This window comes from Chrysemys picta, chromosome 1 (assembly GCF_011386835.1).
Source record: "Chrysemys picta bellii isolate R12L10 chromosome 1, ASM1138683v2, whole genome shotgun sequence".
Taxonomy (NCBI): Eukaryota; Metazoa; Chordata; order Testudines; family Emydidae; genus Chrysemys; species Chrysemys picta.
This window is the reverse complement of record NC_088791.1, coordinates 353,211,784-353,223,979: the sequence shown is the minus strand read 5'-3', so window position 1 is coordinate 353,223,979 and position 12,196 is coordinate 353,211,784. Positions and strand designations below refer to the sequence as shown.

General features: G+C 46.8%; 1 protein-coding gene across 1 annotated transcript; it reads right to left on the bottom strand.

Annotated features, from left to right (window-relative positions):
- Positions 1–413: 413 nt before the first annotated feature.
- LOC135981937 (olfactory receptor 52B2-like) lies at positions 414–1,346 on the bottom strand. The gene has a single exon (XM_065587035.1). It carries the CDS (start codon positions 1,344–1,346, stop codon positions 414–416), a length of 933 nt encoding a protein of 310 aa, XP_065443107.1.
- Positions 1,347–12,196: the final 10,850 nt, after the last annotated feature.

Sequence of the window (12,196 nt, the reverse complement as noted above, 5' to 3'; positions counted from 1 at the left end):
TGCACTTCCCACTGGCCTATGGCATGGCCCCCTTGGCTGTTGCTTTTTTTTGCCATTAAGAGTCCAGGTTAGACGCAACTTGTCAGAGAGGAGATGCACACACCGTGCTCTCTCTCATGGTGATTTTTACCTTTTTTTCTTTCATGTTTTGCTCTTTCCTTTCAACTTAGAACAAGACTCACTCAGTGGATGCCTTCTGTGGCAGTGTGCAGTGCTGTGTAGTCATGTCAATCCCAGGATATTAGAGAGACAAAGTGGGGGAGGAGATGTATTTTATAGGACTAAATTCTGTTGCCAGGAGAGACCAGCTTTCCAGTTTACAAAGTGTAAGTACATAGTAAAAACAACCCTATAGGTCCAATGAAAACCTGGGTATAATTTCCAAGTCCCCACAGCATTTTCTGTTGCATCCTTTAGCACACATTGATCACCCGTTTCAGGATCTCTTTTGTTGTCACCCCGTACATGATGGGGTTTAACATGGGAGGAATGAGCACATACAGGTTGGCCAGTAGGTTAAGAATATAACCTGGGATGATGTGCCCAAACTGGTGTGCAAAATAGGAGAAAAAGGATGGCACATAGAACATCAGTATGACACAGAGGTGGGAGCTGCAGGTGCGGAGAGCCTTGAGCCGGGCGTCCTTGGAGGGGAGCCGGAAGACGGCCCTGAGGATAAATCCATAAGACAAAGCAATGAGCACAACATCCAAACCAATTACTATAATAGCCATGGCTACGCCATACCAGACGTTGACTGTGATGTCGTCGCAGGACAGCCGGGCTATGGCCATGTACTCACAATAGGCGTGAGGCAGGCGGTTGGTTCTGCAGAACTTCAGTTGCTTCACGAGAAAGATGAGAGGGAAAATGAAACAGAAACTTCTTGTGACAACTGCCAGCCCCATCTTCCCGATCACAGACTTGGTTAGCACAGCGGTATATCTCAGGGGGTCGCAGATGGCAACGTACCGATCAAACGCCATGGCCAGCAGGATGGCTGACTCGGCAATAAAACTGACATGGATGAAAAACATCTGGGTCAGGCAGGCAGCAAAAGAAATTTCCCCTGCTCTAAACCAGAATATAGCCAGCATCTTGGGCACCGTAGTGGTAGATAACAGCAGATCAACAGTGGCCAGCATGGACACGAATAGATACATGGGCTCATGGAGGCTTCGTTCTGTTAGTATGATGAATAGTAGGAGAGAGTTCCCAAAAAGTGTCACAACGTACATGAAACAGAAGGGGATGGCGATCCAGAAATGAGACTCCTCCGTACCCGGGATGCCATTCAGGATGTAAGTTACAGGGTCAAAAACAGTGTGATTGTCAGCTGGCATCATGTGCCATCACTTGGATCTTCTATTCAGTTTCCTGTGACTAACAACAAAAGAGAAAGACACTGAGAACTGTAGTGTCAGCTAGGACTGGAATGTATTTGTTGAGAATATCATAGATACCATCAAAAACTTCATTGTATGACAGCTGCCTGTCGTGTGTGACCATAAATCCAGAAACTCTCATACTGCGGAACAGTAGTAGGAAGAGATCCTGAGACATAATCCCTAGTATTAGAGGCCTAGTATAAGGGCTGAGGCCTGGGCTAAAGTAATGGTCAAAACTTTGTTGATATAAAGTAAAAATAGGCTGTGAGCTAGAGGCGGGCCCTGCTCACAGAATCTGGCAAGCACAGGGCTGATATTTCAAATCCACACATTTCTAAGATGTGCTTGGCACAGAGCAGTCATGCAAACACATTCCATAAGGATGGTACCAGAACACCTCCATACCAACACATTCCCTAAAGATAAGAGGAACATGATGAATCCATCCTAAAGATAAGGTCAAGATGAGAGTGTGATGGGTAGAGATATACAAGGTGTTGGGTGGAACCCAACTATGTCAGAGGGTGTCAATTAACTATGTTAGAAGGGCAATATATAACTTGTTTGTATCGATGTATGAAACGGAGCCTCAAAGGGAGTGTCTCTGTCTAACCTGGGGAGAAACAGAAAGTCCCACTGTTCACTGAGCTGGACCATTCTAATGAGCATACATGTATTAGTGCTTCAGTCAAGTCTGTGGGATACTAGTACCATGCTTCATCGACAATAAACCTGGCTGGTTGCCTTCGTACCTTAACGGATCTTCTGGTCATTGGGTGGTTCACTCGAGGTCTGCTGTGCCAACTGTCTGCAGAGCTGGGAAATGACACAGCGAGAACACACACATACACAGCCAAACATTTTACCACACTGGTGACCTACAACAAGTTACGTACTGCCCCTCTGACGTAATATCTCCATTCCAAAAAAGGGATGATGACTTGGATGGTTCTGGCCCCAGGTGAAGCAGGACGCTCCCTCCTGCTGTCCACAGCAGAATCTCTCCTCCACATGTTTGCTACAGTCACTCTCAGGGCTCAAGCAGTGACTGTGAAAGTGAGGTAAAGAAGCCACACGACTGGTTCTTCTGGCATCTACCGCAGTTTCACACTCACAATTGCAGAGTCACTCCCATTTTATAATAGGGTGAGAGCAGAACCTCTTTCCTTCACAATCCTCCTGCTGGATCCCTCAGGCTCTGAGGCCTTCACCCAACCAACACTCAAGCACATGAGTAAACTCATTCACGAGCAACTCGCATTGAGTTTTATGAAAATACTCACCTGAGTAAAGTTCCAAGTTTTTTCAGGATTTGGTCCTAAATATGTGAAGCCAATCTCAATTAAGGTCTGGTCTGCACTACAGACCTATATTGGGATAACCACGTTGCTCAGTGGTGTGAAAAATCCACACCTGTGAGCGACATAGATACACCAACTTGACCCTCCCGTGTAGACATAGCTACCGCCTCTTGGGGAGGAGGATTAACTACGCTGCTGGGGGAGCTCTCCGCCATCAGTGCAGAGCGTCTCCAGTAACGCACCACAGCGGTGCAGCTGCGCGGATGCAGCATTTTTAAACTTAGCCGTGTTGGTAGCTCTGCTCCAGAGAACTACAGCTGCAGTAGGTGGAGGGGGACCAGACGTCCTGTTTTAAAGGGACAGTCCTGTATTTAAGCCCTCCTGCAGGTGTCCCGACTTTTTCTTAAAACAGGCCAACTTGTCCCAAATTTTCTATCTCCCCTACATCTGCACTAGTAGGTCGTGCTGCTGGCCAGATCCCTGCTTCCCAGATGCCAACCTACCAGCAATGAGTCGGTGGGGTCCAGTGGGTGACGATGGGGGTGGGTGTGCAAGGCTGGTGGAAGGCTGAAGATGCAGCACATGGAGCCGGCTGCTCCCCCTGCTTGTCTGTCAGCGCAGCCCCTGCTGTGCGCCGGCTCATGGCCAGCAGGGCCCCACCCCCAGTCTCATTTCCCACCGTCACTGGCTGTGCACTGCAGTGGCTGGTGCGTGCGGGCAGGCACCAGACAGCAGCCAGTTACATGTCGCCTCTGCTGCCCACCCATCAGCCCTTTACATACTCCCCCTCTCGCTGTCCTCTCCTGCTTTGCCTCTTCACTCCCCCAAACCCCGCTGCTCTCCCAGATCCTGACTGCAAGTGGGGCACACCCCACTTCCAGCCCTGTGCAGAGAACCAGCCCCTCACAGAGCAGCCTGACTGGCAGGTTCCTTCCTTCGCCCACTGCCTCTGGCTGGGCCAGTGCCCTGGGAAAGCCAAAGACCCTCTGGCTCAGGACGCTGGCCAGGAGGTGCTGAGACCTGCATGTGCCAAAGCCCCGCACAGCGCTGGCACGGGGAAGCCTCTCTGCCCCTCAGCTAAGCTCTGGGAGGAGGGGGAAGAAATTTCCAGCCTGTTCATGCCCTGAACTTGCAGGCTTCACAGCAGACCCTGGGGCAGGGGCTTAGCACCCACTTCACACCTCAGCTCCTCCCCCTGGATCCTGTCCACTGCGGGTGCTGGGCTGCTACATTCCCTAGGCACTCTCCCCTGCCAAGCCACCTCTCTGGCCAGCTTCGCTGAAGCCCCTGCAGTCAGATTCCCTGGGGCCTAGTGCACAATGTAGCCTTAGGACTTAACCCCTTCCTGCCCGTGCTGTAGCCGGGGACAGGTGGCAGCTGGGTTACGTGGGTGGCCAGCAGCAGCCTGGAGAGTTTATCTGCCTTTTTGCATGGGAAGCCGGGGTGGGGATGGGGGAGAGAAGAGATGAGCTCTCCAAAGACACAGGCCAGGTCATCTTCACGGATGAGAATGTGAGGGATATTCACAAACCTGAGCCATTCATTTTAGGTGAGGAATCTGAGGAACTGTCCCAGACTGAGGTATCATTAGAGGAGGTTTTGGAACAAACTGGTAAAATAAACAGTAATAAGTCCCCAGGGACAGGTGGGATTCACCCAAGAGTTCTGAAGGAACTCAAATGTGAAATTACAGAACTAATAACTGTGGTTTGTAACCTATCATTTAAATTCGCTTCTGTACCAAATGACTGGAGGATAGCTAATGTGATGCCAATATTTTAAAAGGGCTCCAGAGGTGATTCCGGCAATTACAGGCCCGTAAGCAAGACTTCAGTACTGGACAAACTGGTTGAAATTATAGTAAAGAGCAAAATTGTCAGACACATAAATTAACATAATTTGTTGGGAAGAGTCAACATGTTTTTTTCTAAAGAAAAATCATGCCTCACCAATCTGCTAGAATTATTTGAAGGGGTCAACAAGCATGTGAACAAAGGGAATCCAGTGGATAGAGCGTACTTAGGTTTTCAGAAAGCCTTTGACAAGGTCCCTCACCAAAGGCTCTTATGTAAAGTAAGCTGTCATGGGATAAAAGGGAAGGTCCTCTCATGGATTGGTAACTGGTTAAAAGATAGGAAACAAAGGATAGGAATAAATGGTTAGTTTTCAGAATGGTGAGTGGTAAATAGTTGTGCCCCCCATGGGTCTGTACTGGAACCAGTCCTATTCAACATATTCATAAATGGTCTATAAAAAGGGTAAACAGTGAAGTGGCAAAATTTGCAGATGATACAAAACTACTCAAGAAAGTTAAATGCCAGGCAGACTGTGAAGAGCTACAAAAGGATCTCTCAAAACTGGGCAACTGGAGAAGAAAATGGCAGAAGAAATTCAGTGTTGATAAATGCAATGTAATGCATATTGGAAAACATAATCTCAACTATACCTATAAAATGATGGGAGCTAAATTAGCTGTTACAACTCAAGAAAGAGATCTTGGCATCATTGTGGGTAGTTCTCTGAAAACATCCACTCAATGTGCAACGGCAGCCAAAAAAACGAACAGAATACATAAGAACATAAGAACGGCCATACTGGGTCAGACCAAAGGTCCATCTAGCCCAGTGTCCTGTCTGCCGACAGTGGCCAATGCCAGGTGCCCCAGAGGGAGTGAATCTAACAGGTAATGAACAAGTGATCTCTCTCCTGCCATCCATCTCCACCCTCTGACAAACAGAGGCTAGGGACACCATTCCTTACCCATCCTGGCTAATAGCCATTACTGGATTTAACCTCCATGAATTTATCTTTTAAACCCTGTTATAGTTCTAGACTTCACAACCTCCTCAGGCAAGGAGTTCCACAGGTTGACTGTGCGCTGTGTGAAGAAGAACTTCCTTTTATTTGTTTTAAACCTGCTCCCCATTCATTTCATTTGGTGGCCCCTAGTTCTTATATTATGTGAACAAGTAAATAACTTTTCCTTATTCACTTTCTCCACACCACTCATGATTTTATATACCTCTATCATACCCCCGCCATAGTCTCCTCTTTTCCAAGCTGAAAAGTCCTAGCCTCTTTAATCTCTTCTCATATGGGACCCGTTTCAAACCCCTAATCATTTTAGTTGCCCTTTTCTGAACTTTTTCTAATGCCAGTATATCTTTTTTGAGATGAGAAGACCACATCTGTATGCAGTATTCAAGATGTGGGCATACCATGGATTTATATAAGGGCAATAGGATAGTCTATGTCTTATTCTCTATCCCTTTTTCAATGATTCCTAACATCCTGTTCGCTTTTTTGACTGTCACTGCACACTGCGTGGGCGTCGTCAGAGAACTATCCACGATGATTCCAAGATCTCTTTCCTGATTAGTTGTAGCTAAATTAGCCCCCATCTTATTGTATGTATAGTTGAGGTTATTTTTTCCAATGTGCATTACTTTACATTTATCCACATTAAATTTCATTTGCCATTTTGTTGCCCAATCACTTAGTTTTTTGAGATCTTTTTGAAGTTTTTCACAGTCTGCTTTGGTCTTAATTATCTTGAGCAGTTTAGTATCATCTGCAAACTTTGCCACCTCAGTGTTTACTCCTTTCTCCTTGTCATGTATGAATAAGTTGAATAGGATTGGTCCTAGGACTGACCCTTGGGGGACACCACTAGCTACCCCTCTCCATTCTGAAAATTTACCATTAATTCCTACCCTTTGTTCCCTATCTTTTAACCAGTTCTCAATCCATGAAAGGATCTTCCCTCTTATCCCATGACAACTTAATTTACATAAGAGCCTTTGGTGAGGGACCTTGTCAAAGGCTTTCTGGAAATCTAAGTACACTATGTTCACTGGATCCCCCTTGTCCATATGTTTGTTGACTCCTTCAAAGAACTCTAATTGATTAGTAAGACACGATTTCCCTTTACAGAAACCATGTTGACTTTTGCCCAATAAGTTATTTTCTTCTATGTGTCTGACAATTTTATTCTTTACTATTGTTTCAACTAATTTGCCCGGTACTGATGTTAGACTTACTGGTCTGTAATTGCTGGGATCACCTCTAGAGCCCTTTTTAAATATTGGCATTATATTAGCGACCTTCCAGTTATTGGGTACAGAAGCTGATTTAAAGGACAGGTTACAAACCATAGTTAATAGTTCCGCAATTTCACATTTGAGTTCTTTCAGAACTCTTGGGTGAATGCCATGTGGTCCTTGTGACTTATTAATGTGAAGTTTATCAATTAATTCCAAAACCTCCTCTAGTGACACTTCAATCTGTGACAATTCCTCAGATTTGTCACCTACAAAAGCCGGCTCAGGTTTGGGAATCTCCCTAACATCCTCAGCGGTGAAGACTGAAGCAAAGAATCCATTTAGTTTCTCCGCAATGACTTTATCGTCTTTCAGCGCTCCTTTTGTATCTCGATCGTCCAAGGGCCCCACTGGCTGTTTAGCAGGCTTCCTGCTTCTGATGTACTTAAAAATATTTTGTTATTACCTTTGGAGTTTTTGGCTAGCGTTCTTCAAACTCCTTTTTGGCTTTTCTTATTACATTTTTACACTCAGTTTGGCAGTGTTTATGCGCTGTTCTATTTATTTAATGAATCTTGGGAATCATTAAGAAAGGGATAGATAATAACACAGAAAATATAATATTGCTTCTATATAAATTCATCGTATGCCCACATCTTGAATACTGTGTGCAGATGTGGTCACTCCATCTCAAAAACGGATATATTGGAATTGGAAAAGTTATAGAAAAAGGCAACAAAATGATTAGGGGTATGGAACGGCTTCTGTATGAGGAGAGATTGATAAAACTGGGACTTTTCAGCTTGGAAAAGAAATGACGATGGGGGGATATGATAGAGGTCTATAAAATCATGACGGATGTGGAGAAAGTAAATAAGGAAGTGATATTTACTCCTTCTCATAACACAAGAACTAGGGGTTACTAAATGAAATTAATAGGCAGCAAGTTTAAAACAAACAAAAAGAAGTATTTGTTTGCACAAGCCACAGTCAACCTGTGGAACTCTTTGCAAGAGGATGTTGTGAAGGTGAAGACTATAAAAGGGTTATTAAAAGAACTAGAGAAGTTCATGGAGGATAGGTCCATCAATGGCTATTAGCCAGGATGGGCAGGGATGGTGTCCCTAGCCTCTGTTTGCCAGAAGCTGGGAATGGGTGACAGGGGATAGATCACTTGATGATTCCCTGTTCTGTTCATTCCCTCTGGGGCACCTGGCATTGGCCACTGTCGGAAGACAGGATACTGGACTGGATGGACCTTTGATCAAACCCAGTGTGGCCGTTCTTATGTTCTTATCCCTTCCCCCACTCCTCCTCCCCTGTGGTTGGAATAAACTCTTGTCCCTTCCCTCCCACACTGTGCTGAAAGGCTGCTGCTGTCCACATTCTGGTTTGAAACCTGGCCGAAATCTGGGGGGTATGTGACCTTGCATGCCCTCCCACATGTTGCCTCAGGAAGACACAGTGCGAGGTACCAGGAGATGCGAGTCCATCCCAGGGTCCCAGCCAGGCATTGAGGGCAGAGCGCACCAGACAGGGAGGGTTAGGTCGGTTGGTCGGTCCCCCTCTGAGAGAGGTGTACAGGAGTGTGTGTGTGTCACCTCTCCCCATGTGTGGGGGGGGGGTAGTGTTGTGTGTGTCACCCCTCCCTGTGTGAACCCTAAAGCCTTAAAGAGAAGAAGGTAGCTAAAAAGAATCCAACTATGCCGTAGTTGTTTTTAACAGGGGCTCAGTCAACTTGTTGTTAATTTGAACATTTGTACTGTATAGTTCTGATTGATTGCGGTGGAACTCGCTTGAATATGGGTAATTTTACCAGGTGTCCTGTATTCAGCACAGGGAGATGAGGTCACCATAGGAAGGTGGAACAATGGTATCAAAGCAGAGCTTACAATCGGCTACTCCAGGGTCCTAAAGTTCGGACAGTCACAGCTAAGCTCCTTGAAACCAGGTAATTTCTGCCAACTTGAATGGACCCAGTCCTGGGGTCCTTATGGTGTTAGTGGAAGTGTTGCCTGAGTGAAGGCCTCGGGATTTGGGGTGTAGAATATTACAGGGCCTGAGTCGATTACCAATGAGGTTTACTCTGAAAAGTGATCTAACCAAGAATGGCCCAGTCCAGAGCCCACTGAGGTCAGCAGCAAGACCCCCAGAGACGTCCATGGGAGTGGATCAGGGTAACCTGGTGACCTCTTCCTAACACCGAACCTCGGCGCGGTCACAGGAGTGTTATCTCAGTGCCCTGCCTCCCGTCCTGCTCCTGCACTGAGAGTTACACACCCCCATTCTATCCAACCCCAGCTCAAACATTGCACAGGTTTCATGTGTTTCCATTCGCCCCTTTACAGATTCATTCCATGCAAACAACTCACCAGGCTCCGGCCCCAGCTGGGGAGGAGGAATCTCTGCCTGTGACCGGGTCGGGGAGCTGCAGGCGGCGGGGAATCTGCACTGACGGGGCTGAGGTACAGGGATATTTATACTGCTGGAATCCCCGGGGGAGCTCAGAGCCAGCACAGAGCCCCAGGGACCTGCCTCTGAGACTGGCTCTGGTGGTGAAGAGCAGCAGAGAATTAACCCTTTCCTCCTCTCACTTGTTTGATCTCATCATTTCTCTTTTTGTATGTTATTTAGAAAGGTCCTTGTGACTCTGAGGCCCCTGGCAAAGAGTTCCCTCTTCCTTCCAAACAGCTCTTGTCTCAGGCCTGACAAACTCACTACACCACACACAAGTCTTACAGACTATTTACCCATAAGGAGTAGCATGTAAGTTGTGTGCAGAAAGCTTGTAACTTCTCAAGCTTCATAACCATTTCAAAAGGCATGTCCAGGTAATAGTTAACAGATAACATATTGATATTGACAGTGTGTTTTATGGACTTGGAGAAGTTAGTTATCAGGGCATAATGTGTTTTGGTGATGGCCAATCCTGGAGGGCATCGTCACCCCACCCTGGTTAGCCGGGGATGTAATGCCAGGCTCAATTGTCCACCCTTGCTCCAGCTGAAGATTATCTATGGGAAACCATCAGAGACAAGTGCAGTCAACACCACTTGGAGGTAAATAAAGGATCCTTACAAAATACAGGATTGCCCTGCCTATGAACAGAGACAAAATACTGTGGAGAGTGGCCATCTAGATCCTTTCACAGAGGAGACATCTCCTGGTGCACGGACATCTTCTGGTGCGGGGACATTCTTATGAAAAATTGGATCCTGGAGTCAGGGGGTAACAGGGTGACAGTCCTGGGAGCCGTGAGAACCATCACAGTCGTTTTTACACAGACTGCCTTCAGTCTCACTTAGTGCAACCATCCTGAAAACCTATATGTGTGTGTGCCATGTCGTTGTAGCTCCGTCAGTCCCAGGATATTAGAGAGACAAGGTGGGGGAGGGAATATCTTCTACTGGCCCAACTTCTGTCGGCCTGTTCACCTTGAATGGTCCCTTTGAATAGGTGCAAACTACTCACACTAAACTATCTGTTCCACCTTGTATTTAGCTGGGATATCCCAATACCTTTCTGAGAACCTGAAGAACTGCTCTCCACAACACAAGTTGGTCCAGTAAAAGATATCACCTCCCCCGCCCCTTGTCTCGCTCTATGTGTATATGTAAGATGGTAGGTGGTAGAGAGAGGGGAAGTCAGGAGCTACTCTTCCTCTCATAGCACTAGAACAAGGGACAGGCAAGGAAAGTAAAAGTTGGCAAATTAAAACCAATACAAGGGAATCCTTTCCCACAAAACACATAATCAAACTGGAGAACTCACTGCTGCAGGATTTAATGAGGCCAAGACTTTAGCAATATTCAAAAAGGGGTTGGACATTTATCTGGTTATCAAAAATACCCAGAGTTACCAGACCTAGTGACCACACATATTTTGGAAGGGAGAGTGATCCCCATGGCTCAGGGTTTAAGCCAATCTCTGTTAGAGATAAGGATGGGACGCAGGGTGTGAGGGGAAGATTATCCCATATCCCCCTCATGAGAGATTCTCACAGCTTCTTCTGAAGCATCTGGTGCTGGCCACTGCTGGAGACAGGCTACTGGAGACCCGGCTCTGATCCAATCTGGTGGTTCCCATGTTCCTCTACCAAGGTGCAGAGTTGACCTGCTGCAGCCCCCAACCTGGGACTCACCTCAGCCAAGATTTCAAGAGGTGCTGAGCTCTCGCATCTCCCACTCTCTGCCACTGGAGTGGCGGGTGCTCAGCAGCTGGGAAAAGTCAGACCCTGAATGACTCAAGCTCAGCATCCAAACAGGAGAGGCAGAAGCTCCAAAAAAGTGGGGGGGGGGGGCACGAGTGCCTGAACTTTGGCTTGCCGCCCCGCACTGCCCCTTTCCCCAAGGCCCAACTTGCCCGTCCCCTCCGTCTGAGAACCACTTCACCTCCCTCCCTGAGCCCCCGCCCTGCACCGCCCCTTTCCCTGAAGCCCCGCCCCCACATGGCCCTTTCACCTGAGGCTCCGCCCTCGCACCATCCCTTCCCTAAGCCACCTCCCTGCACCGCCCCTTCCCCTGACACCCCACCCCACTTATTCTCCCTCTGCCTCTGCCTTCAGTCAAGGAGAGATCAGATATGCATCTACCTTCAGCTCTGCTTTACAATCAGCAAGAAATGAGAAAAACAATCTTACTGGCTTTTGGTTTAAAATGATCCCACCACTCTGCCACCATGTCAAGGCTCCTTCCCCACTCTGAACTTTAGGGTACAGATGTGGGGACCTGCATGAAACTTCTAAGCTTAACTACCTGCTTAGATCTGGTCCGCTGCCACCACTCCCAAATGTGCTAATTCCCTTCCCTGGGTAGCCTTGAGAGACTCTTCACCAATTCCCTGGTGAATACAGATCCAAATTCCTTGGATCTAAAAACAAGGAGAAATTAACCATCCCCCCTCCTACCTCCCACCAACTCCTGGTGGATCAAGATCCAACCCCCTTGGATCTAAAAACAAGGAAAAATCAATCAGGTTCTTAAAAAGAAGGATTTTAATTAAAGAAAAAGGTAAAAATCATCTCTGTAAAATCAGGATGGAAAATAACTTTACAGGGTAATCAAACTTAAGAGTCCAGAGGACCCCCCTCTAGCCTTAGGTTCAAAGTTACAGCAAACAGAGATAAACACTCTAGCAAAAAGGTACATTTACAAGTTGAGAAAACAAAGATAAAACTAACACGCCTTGCCTGGCTGTTTACTTACAAGTTGGAAATATGAGAGACTTGTTCAGAAAGATTTGGAGAACCTGGATTGATGTCTGGTCCCTCTCAGTCCCAAGAGCGAACAACCCCCAAAACAAAGAGCACAAACAAAAGCCTTCCCCCCCCCCACACAAAATTTGAAAGTATCTTGTCCCCTTATTGGTCCTTTGGGTCAGGTGTCAGCCAGGTTACCTGAGCTTCTTAACCCTTTACAGGTAAAAGGATTTTGGAGTCTCTGGCCAGGAGGGGTTTTATAGTATTGTA

What these genes read in the sequence shown, in the direction of transcription:
- LOC135981937 (XM_065587035.1), bottom strand. Translation starts at nt 1,346, where the DNA reads ATGATGCCAGCTGACAATCACACTGTTTTTGACCCTGTAACTTACATC.